This window comes from Choloepus didactylus, chromosome 10 (assembly GCF_015220235.1).
Source record: "Choloepus didactylus isolate mChoDid1 chromosome 10, mChoDid1.pri, whole genome shotgun sequence".
In the NCBI taxonomy this organism is placed as follows: domain Eukaryota; kingdom Metazoa; phylum Chordata; class Mammalia; order Pilosa; family Megalonychidae; genus Choloepus; species Choloepus didactylus.
The window spans coordinates 110,492,512-110,517,881 of NC_051316.1; the positions used below are offsets into that span (position 1 = coordinate 110,492,512).

Sequence of the window (25,370 nt, forward strand, 5' to 3'; positions counted from 1 at the left end):
CAACAATGCAACAACCAATGGTTAGGGAAAACAGGAACTTTAGGTTCTAACACTTTGGGCCCCTGGCAGTCAAAGTCCTAAAAATAAGACTTTCTTAAAGACGTACCTGCATAAAACTGGATCCCCAGTAGACAGTACACACAGTGAAAGCTAAGTTAAAATCAGAATATTTAAGAATTCAACAAGGAAGCCTATCTCTGTTAAGGGATTTTGATGGTATAATATGAATGTTTGGAATTCCCAAGTCAATAAATTAGCATATACATTGGAACATCTGTTAGTGGCTGATGATACACTAAAAAGCCTAGAAGAACAAATACAAAACTGCCCTGGGAATTCTCATGAAAGAAAACAAATTCATCTGAAGATTATCTCACAACCAAAAATTATTAACTGCACAAGGAAAAAACACTCTACATACCCCAAATATTAACAGATAGAACAAACAGGAATATTACCACCCCCAAGAACTCCATACAATTATAAACTGAGGCTACAAAATTTTTGTTTTTAATGATTAAAGAATTAAGGATAAAAAAGAATAGAAACCACAAGAACAGGATACTAGTTAAAAACAAAACAAAACAAGGAGACTCTAAAATGAATCAAATTTATACCAACCCGTAACTTTGCTAAGAATAAAAAAAAGAATCTTACCACAGGCACACAATTATACCAAAAGCACAAGCAACAAAAGAAAAAATAGATAAATGGGACTTCATCAAAATTAAAAACTTTTGAGCATCAAAGGACATTATCAAGAAAGTGAAAAGACAACCTACAGAACAGAAAAACATATTTGGAAATCATACATCTGATAAGGGTTTGATATCCAGAATATATAAAGAATTCTTACAACACAAAAACAGAAAGACAACCCAATTAAAAAATGGACAAAGGGCTTGAATACATATTCCTTCAAAGAAGATATACAAAAGGCCAATAAGCAAATGGAAAAGATGCTCAACATCATTAGCCATTAGGGAAAAGCAAATCAAAACAACAAAGAAATGCCACCTCACACCCACTAGAATGACTATTATTAAATGGAAAATAACAAGTGCCAGTGAGCGTGCAAAGAAATAGGAACCATCCTTAATTGTTGGCAGGAATGTATAACGGTGTGATATATGTGGAAAACAGTTTGGTGGTTCCTCAAAAAGTTAAACGTGGAACTACCACATGACCCAGCAATTCCACTTCCATACCCAAAAGAACTGAAAACAGAGACTCCAACAGATACTTGCATACCAGTGTTCACAGGAGCATTATTCACAATAGCCAAAGATGGAAACAACCCAAATATCTGTAAGCAGATGAATAAATAAACAAAACATGATATATATACAATGGAATATACTCAGCATTGAAAAGGAATGAAATTCTCGTACATGCGACAACACAGATGAACTTCAAAGACATAATGTTGAGTGAAAAAAAAGACACAAAGAGGCAGATAATTGTATGACTCCACTTACATGAAATAACTAGAAAACACAAAACTCATAGAGACAGAAAATGGAGTACAGGTGGGTGGTAGGGGGAGTATGGAGTTAATACATAATGGATACAGGATTTCTTTTTGGGGTGATGGGAAAGTTCTGGTTATAGATTGCAGTGAGGGTACTGCAACACTGTGAATGCGATAATCCCCACTAAATCGTATGTTTGGGAATGGCTGAGATGGGAAAGTATATGCTGTATCTATGTTTTCAAAATTTAAGAACAACAAAAAGAACAACCTAAAGAGATAATTATTAAAAATAAGACATGATCCTATCCAGGATCTAATGGAAGAGAAAAGGCTCAAAAGGACATTACCGGAAATTTCTTGAACTTGATACCTGCACTTAAGATGGTTACATAAGTGAGTAAGTGAAATATACATGGAAGTATTATGTGTTCAAGAAGCATGATGTATACAACCTACTTCAAATGTTCAGAAAACGGATATAGCAATGATATGGCAAATGTAGCAAAATGTTAAAATTGATGGATCTGGATATCTTGTGGGGAAGGATATGCTGGAGTTCTCTGTATGTGTTTTGCATCAATTTTGCAACTGTCCTGTAAGTTTGAAATTATTTCAAAATAAAAAGAATAAAGGAAAGTGAAAAAAAAAAAAAAAAACAAATAGATGTGGTGTAAACTTAACAATGGAATATTCATCCATAAAAAAGAAGAGAAATACTGAGACACACTACACCACAGGTACACCTGGAAGACATGATGTTGCGTGAAATAAGCCTGGGACAAAATGACAAATATTGTATGATTTCACTTCTATGAAACATCTAGAATAAGCAAATTTATAGAGACAGAAAGCAGATTATAGATTACAAAGGAATGGGGGGGGAAGGGTTATTGGTTAATGGGTACAGAGTTTCTGTTTGGGATGTTGATAGCACAATATATATTGTGAATGTAATTAATGTCACTGAATTGTATATATGAAAGTGGTTAAAACGGAAAATTTGGTGTTGTATCTATTACCACAATAAAAGTTTTTTCAAAAAAAGAATCACAAGGAGAAATGAAAAATCAACACTCTAGTCAAATACTCAAAAGGAAGGACTGGCATAGTAGACAACTCTGAACAGATGAGTAAATAAGAAAATCATTTTAAGGAAATTATCAAAAATGCAACACATTTAGAAGAATAAGATGACAAAATATGTAAGAGAAGTTCAAAGAAATGCAGGAGAGAATGAGGTGGCCCAATACACAACTAATTGGAGTTACAGAAGAAGGCAATTCTAAGGAGAGCCAGGTCACTTCCGAGCAGGATAAATGAAAATAAGCCTCCAACAGGGGTCCTCAGTCCAGACTGCACCTAGATCTATAACCCAAGAAGTTTAAAAACAAAAAAACAAAAACAGTGCCTAGATGCCCATCCCCAGACATTCTGGCTTTGGTATGGGGTACATCCAGCGATCTGTATTTTTTCAAAGCTTCCCAAGTTATTTTAATGAGCATCCAGAATCAGTTATCCACACCTAGTCAGAGCTAGCAATACTGCAGAACAAAAATAAAGAGAAAAAAATTAAAAATAAAAGAAGTATTACTACCTACAAAGTAAAAACTTAGACTGACTCCCCAACAACAGATACCAAAAGAGAAATGAAAAAGTAGTTTCAAAGTGCTGAGGGAAAATACCTGTCAACTTAGAATTTTAAATAAAAAGTTGAGAATGAAAATAGAAATTTTTAGTTGAAGTCTTGAGAGAAGTTACCATTTACAAAACCTTGTTAAAATAGCAACTAAAGATATGCTTCAGGAAGAGAAACACTGAACCTAGAATGGAGTGGGATTAAAGAAGAAATTCAAAACATAAAAACAAAACTACTCCTGTCAATTAAACTTACAACTCACTCACAGTTCTTTCTTTTCCTAAGGGATTGCCCAAAATACAAGTCTTTCTGGACACCTATCCTGGTGGTTGGTAAATATGAAATATGCCTGAACAAACAAAATAACCCAAGGAGGTTTTAAAATAAAAGCAAACATATGGACCCCATTCTAGGAGCACTGTAATTCTGGGGAGTAAGGGCAGAAATATTTTTAAAGCCCACTAGATCAAGCAGATAATCAGGTATATAGAAACTTCAGAGTCTACCCTTTTTTTCTTCTAGTAGTTCTCAAAATGTGGTTCCTCAAATGGCAACATCAGCATTGATCACCTGGGAACTTGTAGAAATGCAAATTCTCAAGGCTTACCCCACATCTCCTGAACTAAAAATTCTAGTGGGCGAGTGCAGCAGTACGCTGTGCTTTAAACAAGCCCTGCAGATGATTCTGATGACACTCAAGTTTAAGAACCTCTGCTTTAGTCTAATGTCCATTTTACTCTGTTCACCCTTTCCCCTGAGCCAACCTCCTGCTGCTGCCCTGCCTACAATATCTTTCCAATTAGTCCTTTTGAACCAATGTACCATGGTAATTCCTCTATATTCTTAATCTCTTCACTGGATTTTCCCTTCATCTTTTTGCCTTAACTGAACTGAAGTGGCCCACTTCTCTGACACAGTTGTCACATGGAAGCTATTCTCTCTTAAACATCATGAACCTCAGGGCCTGAAACCTCAGGCCTAGCTCCCTGTAACTCCAAATTCAGCTGGATAAAAATCCCACTCTGTGATTATCAACTCCCATGGCTTCAGCTGTCAACTGTGTATGATATGGATTTCCAAATCTCTCTCATAATGTGGAGACCAGAAGAACCAGTGCCTATCTGATATTTCCTTTTGGATGTTACACAGGTACCTCCAACAATATATACAAACCTGAACCTGCTATGTGGGCCAACTCTGCTTTTCCTATATTCTCTAATCTGAATGAATGGTACCACTATCCTTTTAACCAATTATCTAGGTCCAAAATCTGGGAATCATTGATGGGGATCCCTTATTCTTCACATTTGATTAATCACCAATTATTATCAATTACATTCTTTAAATTCTCCAATTCTCTCCATCACAACTGCCACCACCATAGTATAAGGTACTATCCCTTAGTTGGACTACAGTAATAGCCTCTCAAATGCTCTCTCTCCTTCCAGCACTATACTCTTTCAATTCATTTTACACAAAGCCAGACCATACCTTTAAAAATATTTATGTTAACCGTGTGAAATTGCTGATATCCAACCATTTTTTCCTTCAAAAATGTCATGAGGTTCATAACCTCACAAAATGCTCTTCAATGGCTCCCCGCTGCCCTTAGGATAATAAAGCTGATAATTTGATCCCTGCTTACATTAGTACTCCATACAGCTTGTTTCCAATGCTCAGTAGTCATATCTATTTAACATCTGCCATTTTAAATGCATAAGGTAGGATATCAACCCTTTTTAACCTTTAATATGGTCCTGGTTCCCAGTTTAAAGAGCATTTGGGGTGATATCTTGATGAAAACAGAAATAATACTTAAACTCTCTCTTTTTCCCTGAGCCTACTAATGACAGCAACCAACAAGGCAAATGGCAGCAGCCCATGTCAGTATAGATTTGCCATTTTTAATTCAGCCAGTGGGGACTTAACAAGACTCTTCTAAATTCTTTACAGAGGCTAGAGGAGCAACCACTTCTACCTACCAGTAAGTTAGTAAACCTTACATTTTGAGTAAAATGTTCTGCAGAAAGTATAAATCTGCTCTAAAGAAACTGTTCAGATGGACTGGATCAGAGACCAAGAGAACCAGTTTTCTAAACGCTCTTTCTTGGATGCACTCCAGGGGCAAGGGGTAAGAGAAAAAAAGTGGTAAAGTGGAACTCTCACAGTCTACTGAAATAACCACTCAAGCTGGAGTCTTCTCAAGGACACTACGGTATTTGCAATGAAATAAATATCTTATGATAAGTGATAAATCTACTCCTATTTTAGTGACAGCTGGTCAGGGTAGCTACTTTTTGTTTTTGGCAACATACAGGATCTGGAAGTGAGGGTATTAGTGAAATACAAAGATCTGGCTCCAATTCCTCAATAGCCAGGTCACAAACACTACACTTTAGTGCTTTAAGTTATCACTATCACTCCATCCTCACATTATAATTCTAGCTATGTTGAATTATTTTAAGTTTATTCAGTATATGTGTTGTTCTCTTTCACCTCCCAGCTTTTCTGAAACCTTTTCCTCTCCTTGGAACTCTTCTCTCCCTGGCTAATTCCTACTTACCCTTCAGGTTTCAACTAAGATGTTATTATCTGTGAAAAGCCTTTACTGACCCAGATGGTCATACCATCCTGTACTTTACTTTTATAGCACTTATCACACTATATGGTTAATTGACTGTTTGCTGCTCTGTATCGCTGTGAAAGTTCAAGTTCCCTGAGAAGCAGACAGCAAGATAGGATTTATTAAGGGAAATGCCTATGAAGGAAACGGGAGAGGAGGAGTAGGCACGGAGAACCTTCAAATTTTAATACAGATCTAACATCTGTGAAAGAAGAGGAATAAGGGAGGAAGAATTTCAGATTACAGCACAGTTCTAAGAAAGTTTCAGTAAGGCCAAAAGGATATCCTCAATCCAAAGTCACCCATTTGAAGAGTCCCTTGTCTTACAGGAATGGGCCTGCACTAGGACTCCTGCTGGCCTCAATCACTGACTAGGAGCTGTTTGGGAGAAGCCTGAACTCAGTGCAAATGCTATGTGGACCAGGAGTAGCAGTTTAGCAGTCAACTAAGATCTCTGCAGCAGATCTGCCGGCATGTTTTCGTAAGTGCCACATTACCCACTAGGTTTAAGCTTAATGTGGTCAAAGACCCTTATCTGCCTTTGTCACCATTCTGTTCCCACTGAGTAGCACCTAAAAGGCATTCAGTAATTGTTAGTTTTGATACTCAGGTCTCAGTATAAAATCAGTTAAACAGGAATGACAATAATAGCTATACCTTGTATTTGTTTTAGCATTTAAAACTTTACCCTGATTTCTTCCAATAATCTCATGGGATAAACAGAAAAGATGAGAGAAGTGGGACCCAGAGAATTCAAATGATTCAACGTTGCCAAGTCTTAGGGCTCCTTATACTCTCTCACTCCCTAAGATGTTAAGTATTTGAAAGACTAGATGGTTTCTAGGATTTCTAGGATTCTAGGATTTTAGGATTTCTTCCAGCCCCCAAATTTCAAGAACATTTATTTTTTAATGTGATCCCTTATAGTATATGAATTAAATCACAATTTTTTAAAAACCACATGATTTCAAAGTTTTAATACTTCTATTCTACATCCTTCATCATTTAACAGAAGTTTTAACTCTAGCCCTTTTACTGAATAATTCTGGGTCGCCAACTTACTGATATTAGTTATATCACAATTACACACCAATAAAAATCAATCAACAAAGGAATCCTCAAATTAGACCCAAATTAATCCTTAAAACTCAGAAAGCCATAATGAGTGAACTATGTGCACAGTGCAATGCTCTACTATGACAAATTTTAGTTTTTGTTACAAATAGTGGCACTTAAATGTTTGTAAGATGAGCAAAATAAGTTGTTTTTTTTTTTAAAAAAAAGGATCCCAATGAAAGAAAACATTTCAGAAACTGAAAAAATTAAAACTCACCATACAGGTACTATAAACAGCTGATTGTACACCATGGATTATTGTATGGTATGTGAATATATCTCAATAAAACTGAATTTTAAAAAAAAATCTTTCATCAACAGTAACTGGTATATCATACCAAAACTACGGGTCAATAATAGAGGGAGATGAGGGACATGGGGTGTCTGGGGTTCTCCTTTTTTGTGTCCAACTGATAATTTTCTTTTTGGAGCAATGAAAATGGTCTAAAATTGAGTGTGCTGATGACTGTACAACTAAGGGATGATACTGTGAGATACTGATTGCATACTTTGGATGGAATATATGATAAGTGAATATATCTCAATAAAATTTGCAAAAAAAAAAAAGAAAAAAAAACAACTCACCATACACACCTGTGGTAGGAGTGGAATTGTTCATGGTAAAAGGTCCGTTAATGATGCCAGAAGAAAGAAGCTCATCAGATCTCCGCTGAAAAGCAAAGACAATGTACAGTTAATAAAAGAAGTTTTGGATAATGGTCCATATTTACTATAAAAAATTTTAAAGCCAGTGCTTCTACTTCATTTGCGTATCGAGACAGCTATTAAGTCCCATTCTCAAGAATCATAAAACCTAAAGATGGGAAGTAAACTTTACATACCACTCATCCACACGACTGTTACTTATCAAAAAAGAGAAATAGTGATACAATTGTGCCACCCTTTTGTTATCAAACCCAGTGCTCCAAGATTTTGTTTGAAGTATCAGAGCCCCTTATTTGGGGGATTGTATCCTGACATTGTTTTTGTAGTACATATTTACATGCAAATAATTTGTGGAACACACCCTAAAAATCCTGGCTTTTCAATACCTAAATTTGTTTTTTAAGTAGGACACAAAAATATAATTTATTTCTATATTCATCAAATCCTTCATAATCACTGATTTTATCTATTAATTCTCAAAATGGTCTTTAATGTATACAATTTAAGTAATGTATTTTTTTTTTCCAAGTAAGAGTTTTAAACCTAATTCCAAATCAGAACTGTCAGTGCATAAAAAGACAAAATAAGCCTTTTCACTGTAACCATAAGATCTCTTACCAAGACTGAAAAGTGTACATTTAGGAGGGACAATAAATACCTTTTATAAAATTACAACAAACCTATTTTAAATGGTACTATTTGCTTAGCTTGGACAATTTTTAAGAAAAATATTTTGGTTCATTGGATGATTAAACTTAGTCCCCAAACTATGCCACAAATATTAGAATAGCAATAGGGCTACAGTAGATATTTAAGTTCCACTTCTACAGGGAACAACTTCAGCCTTTGATGAAGAAAGACAAACCACCAATGTGTTTGCACAATAGAAACACAATTATTTTGACAATTCCTATATTAAACATCTAGAAATTACTCCCTTTGTAATTCCAGCCAACGGCTTCTCCAGCACCAGGTGAAGCCAGCTTCCCAACGGGGTAAAGCCACACAGCGGTACACAGCATGGGAAGGCCTTTCAAAGTAGACAGTGTCATTACAAGTGTGGTAAATGCAGGAAAAGACTTCTGCCCAAACAGCACACGTGTTCAACAGCCGAGTCCACACTAGAGAAGGGTTTTATGAGTTCAGAAAATAAGGGAAACCTCTGAGCTACAAACACACATTTGTTCAGCATAAGACAGTCCATAATAAAAGGCCTTGTGAGTAAATGCAGGAAAGCCTTTCGGCACAAATCCAAACTTGCTCAGCAAGAGACAATTCACACTGGAGCAAGGCCCTATAAGTGTGGTGAATGTGGGAAATCCATCACTGGTTTACTGAACACCAAAAACTTCACATCAGATAGAGGCTTCATGAGCGCAGCCAACGTAGCTTTCAGTTACCAGTTTGCTCTGATTGAGCACCAAAAATGTAACCACCCAGATAGGCAGCAAATGTGGGAACCTTTAGCCAATGATCTAACCTCATTCAAAACCAGAAATTTCAAATGGGAGAAAGGTCTTAGATCTGTAGACAATGTGCTATCAACTTTTTCAATATAATGGCAATACAGTCTTGTGAGACAGCCATTTGCCGGAAGCTGAACCTCATAGACCCTAACATCCACAATGGTTCAGTTCCAGATATTTGAGAATCTTTCAGCAGCTGCACTGCACATTCTAACCTGCCCAGAGTCCTTTCCAGAGTTATGTCATTGCTAGGTTCTGTGGCAGAAGCCATCTTGCCTCTACCACTTAGCAGGTCCCCACAGCGTGCATTAGTCATCCCAACATGCTCAGGGAAGAGAGATGCCTGCGCTCTCTCCCATTCCCTGGAGGAGATCATAAATAGTCTAGACCATTAGAGGATACTACATTCCCTTCTCTCTGGCTAGTTAGGGCATGGTCCTGACCCAATTTTGGCCAAGAAAAACTATTCTGGGTACTGCTAGTGGCTTGTAAAGAGGATTAATTGTCTTCATGGCATTGTTGGTCTCAGATGACACTCCTGATGGATTTTTCTGTCCCCAAGTCACTGACTCAGGAACTGTCTGCCTCAAATTCCTTTGGTATGTGCAATAAAAAAGGTCTTATTGTTTTGTGTTTTGTGCCAAAAACACAAAAAAGGAAGACTCACTATACATATAGACTTAAACAATAAGACCTTCTTTTAAAAAGGTTAAGTGTTGATAACAATATGCTGCTGGTGGGAGTGTAATTTGGTACAACTTCAGAAAACTGACACAATCAACTAAAGTTCAAAGTATGAACATCCTAGGATCCCTGTGTATTCTGCTCCTATGTATATATCCAAGAGAATCCCTGCCCATGTGCACCTAACCCTGTGAGAATGTCCTCAGCAGCATTATTTGTACTAGCCAATCTGGAAACAAATGTCATCAACTATACAATGGAGGAATAAATTTTTGTAGGTGCATATAACGATTATACAGCAACAAAATGGATTACTGCTCCACACAATAACATAGGTCAATCTCACAAACAAAAGAAGCCAGTGACAAAAGAATACATCCTCTAGTATTCCATTTATACAGAGTTCAAAAAAATAGTAAAAACTAAACTATACCATGAATCTCGAAGACAGTTGTATAAAAATGTAGCTTGTGAAGGGTGACAGTGGGATTGGGAAAGCCATAAGGACCACACTCCACTTTGTCTAGTTTATGGATGGATGAGTAGAAAAATAGGGGAAGGAAACAAACAGACAAAGGTACCCAGTGTTCTTTTTTACTTCAATTGCTCTTTTTCACTCTAATTATTATTCTTGTTATTTTTGTGTGTGTGCTAATGAAGGTGTCAGGGATTGATTTGGGTGATGAATGTACCACTATGTAATGGTACTGTAAACAATCGAAAGTACGATTTGTTTTGTATGACTGCGTGGTATGTGAATATATCTCAATAAAATGAAAATTAAAAAAAAAAAAAAAAGGTAAAAAAAAAACAAAAAAAAAACTAAACTATAGCTCTTTTCCGGCTGTGCCGGAAACCGTTAAGAAAAAGCAAAGAAATTTTGCCGAACTGAAGATCAAGCGCTTGAGAAAGAAGTTCAAGTGCTTCGAAAGGCAAGGAGGAAGCTTATCGATGAAAAAGCCAAGCACTATCACAAGGAATATAGGCAGATGTACAGAACTGAGATTAGTATGGCTAGAATGGCAACTTCTATGTACCTGCGGAACCCAAATTGGCATTTGTCATCAGGATCAGAGTTATCAATGGTGTGAGCCCAAAGGTCCAAAAAGTGTTGCAACTTCTTCACCTTTGCCAAATCTTCAATGGCACCTTCGTTAAGCTCAACAAGGTCTCAATTAACATGCTGAGAATTGTGGAACCATATATTGCATGGGGGTACCCGAACCTGAAGTCAATGAACAAGCTGATCTATAAGCGTGGTTATGGCAAAATCAGTAAAAAGCACACTGCCTTGACAGATAATTCTCTGCATGATCTCTTGATAAATACGGCATCATCTGCATGGAGGACCTGATTCATGAGATCTATACTGTTGGGAAACGCTTCAAAGAAGCAAACAACTTCCTGTGGCCCTTCAAATTATCTTCTCCCAGAGTGGGGATGAAGAAAAAGACCACCCATTTTGTAGAAGGGGGAGATGCTGGCACGGGGAAGACCAGATCAACAGGCTTACTAGAAGGATGAACTAAGGTGTCTACTATGATTACTTTTATAATCTGGTCAGTTAACAAACAATGATTGCTTTCAAGTTAAAAAAAAAAAAAACAACAAAAAACAAAACTAAACTATGTATCTACATGGAAAAGAAGGAAGTTGAACCCCTTCCTCATGCCAGATGCAAAACTTAACTCAAAATGGATGATAGACCTAATCGTAAAATTATAAAAACCTTACAAGGAAACACAGGAGTAAACCTCTGTGGCCCTGGGAAAATATCTGCAAATAATTTATCTGACAAGGGACTGGTATCCAGAATCTATCAAGAAGTCTCACAACTAAACAATAAAAAGACAAATAATCCAATTTAAAAATTGGTGAAGGATCTGAATAGATATTTCTCCAAAGGAGATATACAGTGGCCAATACGCAGATGAATGATAGCCAACATTAGGAAAATGCAAATGAAAATCATGAGATCTCTTCAAATGCACCTGAAAGACCATGATTAGAATATCACCACATACCTATCAGAACATGTAAAGTGAAATAAAGCAATATTTAAAATATCAAATTCAGGCAAGGATGTGGAAGAAACTCGATCCATCATATACTGGAGGTAGCATGGTAAAATGTAACATTCATTCTGGAAATAGTTTGGCAGTTTCTTTAAAAACTAGACATACACTTACCAATTTTAAAAGGTCCCATGCTCTACGATTCCATTTATATAACATCTGACAAATATTGTGTGATTTCAGTTACATGAAATACCTAGAATAAACAAATTCATAAACACAGAAAGTAGATTACAGGTTATGGGTAGGTGGGGTTATTGCTTCATTGATAGTTTCTCTTTAGATGAAAAAGTTTTGGCAATGGATGGTAGTGATTGTAGCACAGTGCTGCAAATGTAATCAATGTCAGTGAGTTGCACATATAAAAGTAGTTAAAATGGGAAACTGTACGTTGTGCATATATTACCACAATAAGTTTTTTAAATGCAAAATAACCTAGACGAGCTCCTTACGGGAACCTACATGTAAAAAAAAAAAAAGGAAGGAAAGATACTTGTGCACTGATTTCACAGCAGCATTATTTATGGTAGTTAAAAGGTAGAAGCAACCCAACTGTCCATCCATATGGATACACAAAATGTTGTATATACCTACAATGGAATATTATTTAGCCATAAAAAGGAATGAAATTCTGATACATGTTACAGTATGGATGAATCTTGAAAATTATGCTAAGTGAAATGAGCTGGACACAAAGGACAAATATTGCATAATTCTACTTACATGAAATTATCTAGAAGAAGCAAATTCATAGAAGACAGGAAGTAGATTAGAATTTACCAAGGGGTGTGGAGGGGAGTTATTGCTTAATGGGTACAGAGCTTCTGTTTGGAGTGATGAAAAAGTTTTGGTTATAGATGGCATTGACGGTAACACAACATTGTAATTGTAATTAATGTCATATTAATGTACACTTAAAAAGGTTTAAAATGGTAAATATTATGTTCTGTATATGATTCCACAGTAAAAAAAGAAACATTACAAAAGACAGATAACATACAGCAGAAAAATTATGCAACTGAAAATGTGAGCAAACTGTTCTTTGTAAAGTGAAAAAAAAAATTTTAAGAAGATATAACGGCATCTCCTAAATAAAATTTAAAGAGCTACAACGGCTCAAGGAAGAGGCAAATAAAAAGTCTGTCAGAAAAGATGGTGACATAGAGAGGAGTGAAAGTTAGTTAGTCCCCCTGGAACAACTGTTAATAAACAACCAGGAACAACTAGTAAATGATCTGGAATAACTGCTGGGGGACAAACGTGACTGTCCACACATCATACACCAATCTGGACTGGGAGGAATGCCTGAGATCGCAGCATAATATCTGTAAGTAAAGACTGAGGACTTGTGCCAAACGCCCCTCCCCCATGGCAGCCAGAACTGCAAAACCTTGCTGTGATAGAGAGCAGCACTCTCTGGACAAGCGAATATACCTCAGTCCAGCTCCAACTGGGATTCTGATTAACAAACATGGACTGCTGAATACAAGCTACAAATCCCCAACAAGCATACAGAGGCTTTTAGTGACAACTGACCTTAAAGAGCTAGCAGACTTCTTTGTGCACCTGAAGGGGGAGCCCAGAGGACTGGCTGCTATCTCTGCCAGGCGGATAAAGCTGGGGGGACTGTGGACTGGCCCTGAAGGGGCGGGCTTTCTGTCCCTTTTTCTCTCTCTCAACCTGGGCAGTTCGGTAGATAAAGCCACAGCCATTTTCAGTTCACAGGGCTCTGACCCAGACAAGGGTGAAAACAGCAGAGTCAGAGAGACAAAGAATCTATGTGAATGCTGATGATCACTCCCTAGAAGGTGTATCTCCCTTAAGAGGAAGGAGGTGGAGTCCAGCCCTACTACCGGCCTCCCACTCAGAACCAGATCCCAGAGTCTGGGGGAAAACAGCCAAAACAGAAACTAAACAGGCCACACCTCCTTACACCAGTCAGGAGCAACAGGCTGACAGGCACCACATGCCAGGCAGGTTAGGAAAAGCAGACCAGCTTGAGGACTCACAGGGTGTGTCAATCTAAGACACATCCTCAGGGTGACTTGATACTGAATACTGCCCCCTTCTGAGATCTGAGCCCGTTCTGGTCTGGGAATACCTGATTGGGGTAACCAAGGAAACCAGATGCCTAGATAACAGGAAAGAACAAACTACACTAAGAAAAATGAAGTTATAGCCCATTCAAAGGAACAAACTTATACTTCAACTAGATACAGGAACTGAAACAACTAATGCTACATCAATTCAAAAACTTTAGGGAAGACTGGCAAAAAAGATGAAGTGTATAATGAAAACACTGGGCGAATACAAGGTAGAAGTTGAAAGTTAGAAAAAACAACTGACAATCTATGGAAATGAAAGCCACAACACATGAGATGAAAGACACAATGGAGACATACAACAGCAAATCTCAAGAGGCAGAAGAAAACACTCAGGAAATGGAGAACAAGACACCTGAGAGCCTACACAAAAAGAACAGATAGGATAAAGAATGGAAAAATATGAGCAATGCCTCAGGGAATTGAAAGACAACATGAAATGCATGAATGTATGTGTCACAGGTGTCCCAGAAGGAGAGGAGAAGGGAAAAGGGGCAGAAGCAATAATAGAGGAAATAATCAATGAAAATTTACCATCTCTTATGAAAGACATAAAACTACAGATCCAAGAAGAGCAGCATACCCCAAACAGAACAGATCTGAATAGGTCTACACCAAGACACTTAATAATCAGATCATCAAATGTGAAAAACAAAGAGAGAACCCTGAAAGCAACAAGAGAAAAGTGATCCATCACATACAAAGGAAGCTTAATAAGATCATGTGCAGATTTCTCAGTAGAAACCATGGCGGGAAGAAGGAAGTGGTGTGATACATTTAAGATACCAAAAGAGAAAAACTGCCAACCAAGAATCCTATATCTGGAGAAACTGTCCTTCAAATATGAGGGAGAATTTAAAATATTTTCTGACAAACAGACAATGACAGAGTTTGTGAACAAGATACCTGCGCTATGGGAAATACTAAAGGGAGCACTACAGACAGAAAGGAAAAGACAGAAGAGAGAGGTGTGGAACACAATCTTGGGTGACGGTAGCACAGCAATGTAAGTACACTGAACAAAGATGACTGTGAGTATGGTTGAAAGAGGAAGGTTAGGAGCATGTGGGACACCAAAAGGAAAGAGGAAAGATAAAGACTGGGACTGTATAACTCAGTGAAACCTCGAGTGTTCAACAACTGTGATAAAATGTACAAATATGTTTTTACATGAGGGAGAACAAATGAATGTCAACCTTGCAAGGTTGTTAAAAATGGGGTGGTATTGGAGGAAAAATACAATCAATGCAAACTAGAGACTATAATTAACAGAAACATTGTATTACGCTTCCTTTAATATAACAAAGGCAATATACCAAAACTAAATGCATGTAAGAGGGGAATATAAGGAAGGGATTTGGGACTCTTGGCATTGGTGATGTTGTCTGACTCTTCTACTTTAGTTTAATGCTATCTTTCCTTCTGTTGCTTCCTAGCTGTCATGTTTTGTTTTGTTTTGTTTTCTTTTCTTTTTCATACCTTCTTTGACCCTTCCTCCTTTTGTGGAAGAAACTGAGATGTCCCTATATAGGCAGTGGTGAGAGTGGTGAATATATAAATACATGACTATACAGGGAACCATCGATTATTTACTTAGGATGGAATGTATGGGATGTGAACAAAACTGTCTTTAAAAAATGGAGTGATGAAGAAACCTTGAGGACACTATACTGAGTGAAATAAGTCAGACACACAAGGACAAATATTGCAGGGTCTCACTGACATGAACTAATTATAATATGTAAACTCATAGACATGAAATGTAAGTTATCAGGATATAGAATGAGGCTAAAGAATGTGGAGTCGTTGCTTAGTATGAGCAGAATGTTCAACTAGGTTGAACTTAAGTGTTTGAAAACGGACAGAGGTGACGGTAGTACTTTGTGAGAATAACTAGCAGTGCTGAATGGAGTGTGAAGGTGGTGGAAAGGGGAAGCTCAGAGTCACGTATATCACCAGAAGGAAAGTTAGAGGTTAAAAGATGGGAATGTATAAAACAGTGAATCCTGTAGTGGGCAATGTCTGTGATTAACTGTACAAATATTAGAAATCTCTCTCATGAACTAGAACGAATTTATGATACAACTAGAAGTTAATAAGAGAGGGGCATATAGGGAGAAAAGTGTACCTATTGCAAACTACATACTGCAATTAGCAGTATTTTAACATTCTTTCATCAACAGTAACAAATGTACTATACCAATACTATGAGTCAATAATAGAGGGGAGGGTGGCTAGGGGTATGGGAGGATTTAAGTTTCCTTTTTTTGTTTGTTTGTCTTTATTTCTTTTCTGGAGTAATGAAAATGTTCTAAAAAATTAAAAAAAACAATTGTGGTGTGGGCAACTGATTGTACACTTTGGATCTTTGGATAATTGTATGGAATGTGAACAATCTCAATTAAAGAAAAAAGGCTATCAAAGGACTTTTAAAAAAGTATGTTTGGGGGGTGGGGGAAGGCCAGACTTGCCAGCTAAGGATCAAGAGTTGACAGTAGTCTTCTTAATGCAATCATACTATTTCAGTGTCAGTTTAGGAGAAAAGTGAGTTTCTCTTTTTCTAACTCATTCAATAAACTCTGTTACCTAGATACTTACCAAATAAGTTGAATTAACCATCAACATGAAATTATTCCCTGGTGCTTATTGAATCAAGTCTAAATGCACTGTGATGGCAATGAAAGGCTATCTTGTATAATCTGTACATCCTACTCCACAATAACACTCCACTGTCATGTAACTTCCCCAAAAAAGTCATGGTCATTCCTGCCTCCTATTATGCCTCTTATTATAATAATAGCAATTATTATTATAAGCATAATAGCTTATTATGCTATTGATGCCTCAAATATCAACCCTTGTCTACATATCCAGTCCTTATTAGTCACAGTTAAATGGTACTAAATCCTTGAAGATTTTTCCTATCACAAAAGTGAAGAGATTTGTGCTTGTTTGGAGCTGTTATATACTCCCAACAAAAGGCCATGTTCTTATAATCCAATGTTGTGGGTGCAGACCTATTGTGGGTGGGACCTTCTGGTTAGTTTGTTTCCATCAAGATGTGACCTACCCAATTCAGAGTGTGTCTTAATCCCTTTAGCTGGGATCCTTTATGAGGATAAGAGACATTTTGAGAGAAGCAAGAGGGACCTCAGGAGCTGAGAAAGAGAGAGCCACTGAAACCAGAACCCAGGAGAGAAGGACCAGCAGCCATCATTATGTGTCTTCCCATGTGACAGAGGAACCCTGGATGCCAGCAGCCTTTCCTCAGAGAAGATTTCTTCCACTTGACGCCTTCATTTGTACATTTTCACAGCCTTAGAACTGTTAAATTTGTAACCTAATAAAAACTCATTGAAAAAGCCAACCCATTTCTAGTATATTGCCTTCTGGCAGTTTTAGCAAACCGAAATGAGGCTGAACGTGATCTTGATTGTATTTCAACACTAAAATGTCTATGGTTTTAGGAATACAGTACAGTTCACATAATATATTCTTCCTACCTGTATAACTGTCAATATCACATATTTTGTCAAACATATTTAAGAATTATTTTTTTCAACTGAAAGCTACTTTGAGATCTATTATTGTGCCTTATACTTGATTATATTCCCCCACGTCCTTTAGTATAATATCAGGTACAATACAATGGCTCTCTGCCCTGGCTACTAATATAATCACATGGCCAGTTTAAAAAATAAATACTGTATGCCAGGTCCCACCCCAGAGATTATTACTAAGTCTAGGAGGGGCCTGGTCACCTGTACATTTCAAAAACTTCACAGGTGACTATAATGTGTAGTTAATTAAGAACCACAGCAAATAGATGCAGTAATAAACACAGATAGGGGCAGAAGAATAGAGTAGTTAAAAGTGTAGGCTCTAGAGTAGACCAGATCTAAATTCGAATTCAGGCTCTATAAACTTAGCTTACCTGCAAATTACTTAACCTCTCTATGCCTCAGAGACTAGAGAATGAGAATGAGAATCCTAATGGTACCCACCCTTATGGGTTGCTCTGAGGATTAATATTTCTAATACACAGGTTTCATTAAACACTAACAAACAGTACCAATGGTTGATCACTCAGCTCTTTACAAAAGCTGTATATGGCAATAGATACATGTGAGCAATGTAAATAATACTGAACAGCAATCTTCTAAAGGTGAAAGATACACTTTCAATAAAGGAGACTTTCTAAAGTTTTAAAAGGAAAGCCCACCAACCTTATCTTAAGAAACAATCTTTCAGATAAACTGACAAAAGACTCGATCTTGATAAAATGTGCTTAAAAACTGAAAGCAGTAATTTCACATTTTATGTAACAAACTCTTAAAATATATACCTATTTCTGTTAACTAGAGTTGAGTCCCTCTTGGTAGAGGATTATATAGGAGATTTATTAACGTTCCTTTGAGAATGAGAAAAAATAAAGCATACTGCCTGGGCATTAGGATATTTCCTACAGACTGATAAGATTTCTAAATGTTTAGGGAAAAAAGAAGTCTAATTTTTCACTACAAGCACCCTTATTCAAGCATCTTTGTATACTTGTCCAGTAATCTTAGAATAATTTTTTAGATATTAGTTTAGACTACTCACTCTTTATAATATATTAACTTTTCTTAATATGCATTTTATGAAGATATAATGAATCTATGTTCCGCTCTGTAATCCTTTTACCCATAAGCCTTTCCCTTGTTGTTACACAATCTTCATTATAATCATTTTTCGTGGATTTTTAAAATTCTATAGTGACATACTTTACTAAACTCCCTTATCAAAAATTGGTGTTATTTTCAATTTACTGACATCACAAATTATGCTGCAATTATTGTCTTTTAGAATATAGCACATTCCGTATTTTGTATTCTAGCCACAGAATACTCAGAAGTGAAACAGACAACTCCTCTTTTTTTGACTGGAAGGTAAAGCTGCAAGAAATCTCAAATTCCTACATTAACAATGTGGAGTAATTTCAAGTTGATTTCCTAAATATGAAGTGACTACTAAGAAGTATTTTTATTTCTATAGAGGCCTTTCAAATATTGTTAGAATTAGCACATGATAGCTAATTCATAATTTTAATATGACTCAGAGTTTGGCTTACTGCTAATGATGAATCTGTAGAGCAAAAATAACAAAACTGTTCATCTGTATAACAGTTTTCAAAACTTTATTCTTAACCTTTATCTGTAGAAAAATAATTTAGACTGAAAATTTGATCAAATATTTAAATTTAAGCAAGTATAGAAAAATTGGAAAAAAAATAATTTATACTATATCTTAAATAAACATAACATCTTACACTGTCAAATTCAATACATCCACAACAAAACAAACTATCCTAAGAAGGAAACAATGAACACTGCAAAGATTCCCCAAAGTAAACAAAAAGTTTGATAATTCTACCAGGTCTTACAAAAACGAGAAGAACTTAAAAAAAAAGAATAAAACATGCCCAAAATAATGCACCAGTAAAGCAAACCCTATAGTATCAGGTGAAATGCTGGAATAGCTGTTTTTATTTTTATTGCCTTATTACAAACAAGAACAACTAAAATGTAAAATTTCATGTCTGGAAATTCTGTTTTCCATCAGCGATGGGGTTACCATTCATCAAACAGAATAAACAGTTCACCTATAAAATAACATTTGGTAACATTTCCCTCCACTTATATCAAGATATGATCAACAAAAGGAACTTTTCATAATGTGGTCATAAAAAAATATTCTTTTTTTCCAAACCATCAATACTTTATTTAAGCAACAAGTGAGACATTTCTAGGGGTCACAGTATACTTAATATAGAAATAAGGAATTCTCCAAAATTTGTGTTAAAAATACAAAGTTTATGGACCTAAGTTACAGAGAAAATTTATTTTACATTTCAATCACCCAAAACAGCAGCTTGTGGACTCTTCCAATTGCACAGTGGGAGAATCCTAACAATTTACCAGTCAACCTTTTTTTCCAAGAAGAATTCATTTTCAAATTACAGAAAACAAAGGCTTGTTTGATATTTTAAAGCACTAGTCTCAAGAATTACATTACTTTGTAAACCTTTGTAAAAGATGAGAAAAATACAAAGAATTAGTTTTGTATTACTTTAAACTTGTCTTTCCCTTCCCGAAAACATTCCTTTTCTTTCCTATATGTAAATAATACATAAATTGCAAATATAGGCAATTATTTACAACAAATAAGTATTTCTGAAAGCTATATTTAATATCGATATTCTAAGTGTCTGAAAAGCAATTTTCTATTATAGTAAAGGAAGACTGCTGTATAAGAAATTGTAACTTAAGAAAGATGGGAGATAATGTAGCAGGATGAAGACATTAAGAAAAATAAAGTTTGGTTGCATGAGCGAGTGTAGCTGGTAAACAGAATTAAAAGGGGGAGAAAAGGGCCTTGTAACACAGGTAAACAAATTAACATTATACAAAGAAGGCAGTCATCTTAAGATGCCAAATAATGAAACATTATAGGAGAAGAAAGCGGACACCGGATCTACAGTCTCCTTGGACACACAGTAAATTTACGTAAGTGTAGCAGCTGTTCTCTGGCTAAGTCAACTCACCAATCAGCTTCACTACCTCAAGTATCAATTATTAAAACTTTCTCCTGCTGAAGAGTAATTAGACAGGGCCAACAAAGCAAAGAAATACTGTAATTAAGCAACACAAATAAAATGTTTCACCATCAAATGTTATGGGAAGTGGTTTATTTAGCATTAAAGAAAGATTAACATGATAAAAAGGCAATCCACACAACTGAGAAACAGCCACTTACTTACACAGGTAAGGAAAAGTCTGAAAATAAACGAGTTTTAACTCAAAGTTACAATTTCAGACATTCCTAAAATGCTTGTGAAATTCAAGAATAAGGTGTTTTCCACTCTATCAGGATATAATGACCATTAAAAAAAATCTTCATAATTTCCCATGATTCTAGAGCTATCTTTTTTTTTAATAACACAAATACTAAAATTAATATCAAAATTCTACCTTAACTCAAGGCAGTCCCCTCTATAAAATTTCTACCAGATGGTGTAGTGAGCCTAAGTGAATACTTCTTGGAAGAGAAAACTCATTTTGGCATTGCTCTGGTATTACGTTTTCCTTAAACAGAAATAAAAGTGATATTATATGGAGTCTCATCATCCTATATACTTGTTGATTACTCTCCTGATTACTTTTCTTTATATCACCCACAGAACCTACTACAATGTTTTGCATGTAGTCTATGTTAAAAACTTTTTTTCCTTAAAAAATAATAACTATACTAATAAGGGAATAAACAGAGTATTCAGAGAGGGTTTTGGATTAATTGTGAGGCACTACACAATAAAATTTTCTTAACATTTTGCCCGTTACTAATGTTTGCCTTTCACAGTCTCCTCTTACTCTCTAAATGTATCCAAACCCCAAAGGCTCTAGCTACTGGTAACTCTACCAATTAACACTTAAACAGAAGATTTGGAGATGACAACCTCACATACTCTGAGGCCCCATCAACACCCTTCATCTATTAAATGATTGCGATTATTCCTAAAGATATTTCCTAAAGAATAGTTACCAAATTGTTCATCTAGGATGTCTACCTTTCTAAGGCTACCACTGTTATGATTTTAGGACACAGAGAATTAAAAAGGTGGTACTGAAGAAGGTACAAATTCTTCAAATGTATCTGTCACAATGTTTAGAAGAATAATCCTATTTATGACACAGTTTCAATAAAATAACTTTAACTGCCTTCATTTTATATGGGCATCTTAGCAACAGAATACTAAGGCTTTTTTTTAAAATGACCATCAAACTATTCCTCTAAAAGCCTTCTAATTCATATGGCATCCAATCAAAATGTTATTCATTTGAATATTTATTCATTCCTACTACAGGTCATGCACTGGGCTAGGTATAGCCCATACATACTGAATTCAATACGTACAATTTTTTTTAGCAGTAAGTTCATTAATTCAACAAATTCAAGTAACTACGGAACACCAACTACATGCCAAAAGCCTTCTAGCCACTGGAGAAAATCAGAGAACAAACAAACAAAAAATCTCTGCCCTTATGGTGTTTATAATCTTGCATCGAGAGTCAGAAAATAATCAAAATAAGTAAATTATATACTATTTTTTAAAGTAATAAGGGCTTTTTTTAAAAATAAGGAGCATAAGGAGTGCAAAGGGTGAGAGGGGAACTGCAATTTCAGAAAGAGCCAAGAGAAAGTAACATTTAAGCAAAATCATAAATGAAGTCAGAAAATAAGGTATGTACAATGCTGTAGGCAAAGGAAACACTTACTAGAATGCCCAGCATGTTCTAGAAACAGTGAGCAGTTGAGTTTGGCTGAAAGAGAGCAAGCAAGGGGCAAAACAGAAAGGTAATGAGATTGGGGGAGAGTGTGTCAGAGCATATGGGACCTTGAAGGCAATTCTAAAGAATCTTATTGAAATGAGGGATGAAGGGTTTTGAACAAGGAGTGACATGAACTGAATTACTTTTTTAAAGGATCACTCTGGCTGTTCTCTTAAGGCAAGGAGGGAAGTAGAAACTGAAGTTAGGAAGCTATGACAATAATCCAGATATGACCACCTAATTTTGGAAATCACAGCTATGTCCTATATAAATTACCTTTAACTTCTAAAACGCCTGCAGTTCACATTTAATAATTTATTGCCCTAGTGGTAATATATTATTAACTATTTTCTAAAAGAGTACATGCTATGAGTTTTCTTTAAGAGAATCATTGAAATGTCTTTCTTTTCACAGTTTCATAAACAAAACCCAAGACTCTTTTAGATTTCTAATAATAAAGAATTGGAAAGCCTAATATCGTTTTGAGGATGAGGAAACTAAAGCGTGGATAAATTAAGTAACTTGCCCAAGATCACACAACAAATTAAGAGTTGGAACCAGACCCAGGATTCAAACACAGGCATGCCAATTTCAGAGTCCATGCTTTAAATCACTACATTAAACTGCCAAAATACTGAACTACCACCATGTTCATAAGTGATTAGATAAATGAGTTACAGCATCTCCATGAAATGAAATACTAGGTGATTATTAAAATGAAGCACCTTACTTCTCAACTTGGAAATAAAAACTCTGCTCATTTTGAAAGCCAACTACAATAATCTGTATAGTATTATCAATTCTGGTAAAAATAACATAATAAAGATATATGTACACCATGTAAAGGTTTCAGTGCATATTCACCAAAATGTCAGCAGGGATTATTATACCTGACTTTTACTTTCTCTTTTATACTTGTTGCATTTAAATATCAGTCAGGGGGAAAAGGCTCTTTTCATTTTGGAGAAAAATAAACTTTAGAAATTTTTGCCAGTATTTGCCTCAAATTCCACAGCTGAGTCTACTGTCCAACCTAATACATTTCCTGAGGAATCTGGATAATTCTAATAACTACTACTGTACTCATTATCATCTCATACATGGTAATGAAAAATTTTAAATTAATTTTTGCATCACCTTTGGTGATCTGCAAGCTCCTCTGAACTTTATAAAAGCCACACTGTATAACCTTCGGATAGTTTTCAACTTTCTTTAGTTGAGAAAGCATTAGGAAATCAGAATAAATGGTAATGAGCCCCAACTGGTGTAGAATTCCAATACCACAAACATCACAAAAATAGGAGATGTATTCCAACCTCCTTTTTAACTTAGTGAAATTAGAAATATACTTTACTGCTTTAACAGACAGGAAGCTATGCTTCCATCTTTAATAAAACACTATACTATTTGTCCTAGAACAAACTGATTTCCAAAAATATGAAGTTCATTAACCAAATGCTATCTGGAATATTAATTATTCCAAAACCAATAGAGACACTGTAGTGTAAAAATAGAGCATGGGCTTTGGAAACAAAACTTATGTTTCAATCCTGCCTCTGTCACCTACCACCTGTTTGAGCTCAAGTATTAGGAATAGGGTTTGCCATCCTTATGTAAAACTGAGCAAATATAACAGATAGATGAAGCTCACTTTTAAAAGGAGGCAGGAATTCCTGTATATTACCTAGAAGAATAGGAATAATATACTTAAAAAAAAAAAAAAAAAAAAACTCCTGAGGGAGTAGAGGGAGCAGCACCGGTGAACAGTGTACTGAAGCTTTGTCTACTTGTTCTATCAAATATCAAGAAATGTGTTGAAATCTACAACTAATAATAGATTTGGCTATTTTTCCTTTCAATCAAAACTGCTATCCAACCTCTCAAGAAAATATCTTATTTTCTTGGGTAAGAGTTCCTCCCTTGCATGGTGAATTTTAAAATCACAGAAGTCCTAGCTCAGTCACTTTGGGTACAGCTGCTCCTTGATGGTTGTTGCTAGTGCTCCAATATACCATCACTGGCTGTAGAGCTGCTGAATGAAGTTCCTGTCTACAACAGTGACTGGGCACAAACCACTTTTAATTTGTCAGTATTCTCTCTGCATGTAAAGAAGAAAACAAAAAGACCTCCTCTGGTGTTAGTCTCAGCTACGGCACTGTTCCATACCACTATAAGGCTAACCAACGAAAGCTTTAGCACTCTCAAATTCTATATTCATTCATTCATTCTCTATCACACACAGACACAAACTGACAACAGACACACAAACACACACTTTTGCCCAAATCACAGGAAATATCATCAGTGTCCAGAATTAGCCCCAAGACCACCCCAGTTTCAATAACTCACTAGACAAACTCACAGGATTTGGCAAATAATTTTATTTGCAGCTAAGATTTATCACAGTGAAGGGATACAAAGTAAAATCAGCAAAGGGAAAATGCACTTGGGGGCAAAGTCCATAGGCAACCAGGTGTAAGCTTCTAAGAGTCCTTTCTCAATGGAGATACCCAGGACACACATTCCTCTAGCAACGAATTGTGACAACTCATGTGAAATGCTGCTCAGGAGACTCAGTGCTCAGAGTTTTTAATGGGGGCTGGTCACGTAGGCACCCTCTGCCTAGCACGTACCAAAATTCCAAACTCATGAGGAAAGAAGGTGTTCAATATAAACCATTTGTTTGCACAATCTAGGCAATGTGAGCCACTGACCATTTACAGTAAGTTTTATGTCAGTGTAGGGAACTGTTTATCAGCCAAGTTACCAAATGACAGCTAAAGACCAACTTTTCAAGCAGCTTTTCTAAGGAGAGCATCCTCAGACCTGCCATGTTAACACTTTTCTGCACAGTTGCCAAGCCCAAATGGCTACCCAAGACTTGATTTCTCTTGCAGCTATAAGATAAGGCTGGAAATCAAACACTTCTTTAAACCTAAGGATGTTATTTCCAGGGTCACTGCTGTGCTGCAGCAATAGATTTGAAAAGGGGAAAACCTGGAGGCTCTATGCTGCCTCCATGAGATCAGAGACAAGATGAGAGTGTTGTGGGGTCAAATGGAACAGGCTATGGAGTTCAATCCTCCAGATTCAAATCCTGGCTCCACCATTTATGTGTGATAAGTTATTTGATCTCTTTTCACCTCAGTTTTCTCATCT

At 36.1% G+C, this 25,370-nt stretch overlaps 1 protein-coding gene across 4 annotated transcripts in view; it reads right to left on the minus strand.

The window, feature by feature from the left end:
* Positions 1-25,370, minus strand: part of PTBP3 (polypyrimidine tract binding protein 3) — a 131,968-nt gene that overhangs the window by 76,603 nt on the left and 29,995 nt on the right. For 2 of the 4 annotated variants that reach the window (XM_037798446.1, XM_037798443.1), the window contains one exon: positions 7,435-7,519. In XM_037798446.1, coding sequence (XP_037654374.1) covers positions 7,435-7,468 — 34 coding nt within the window. In that variant the 5' untranslated portion in view covers positions 7,469-7,519. The remainder of the gene's footprint in view (positions 1-7,434; positions 7,520-25,370) is intronic. The other 2 variants (XM_037798445.1, XM_037798444.1) reach the window with 1 other exon arrangement.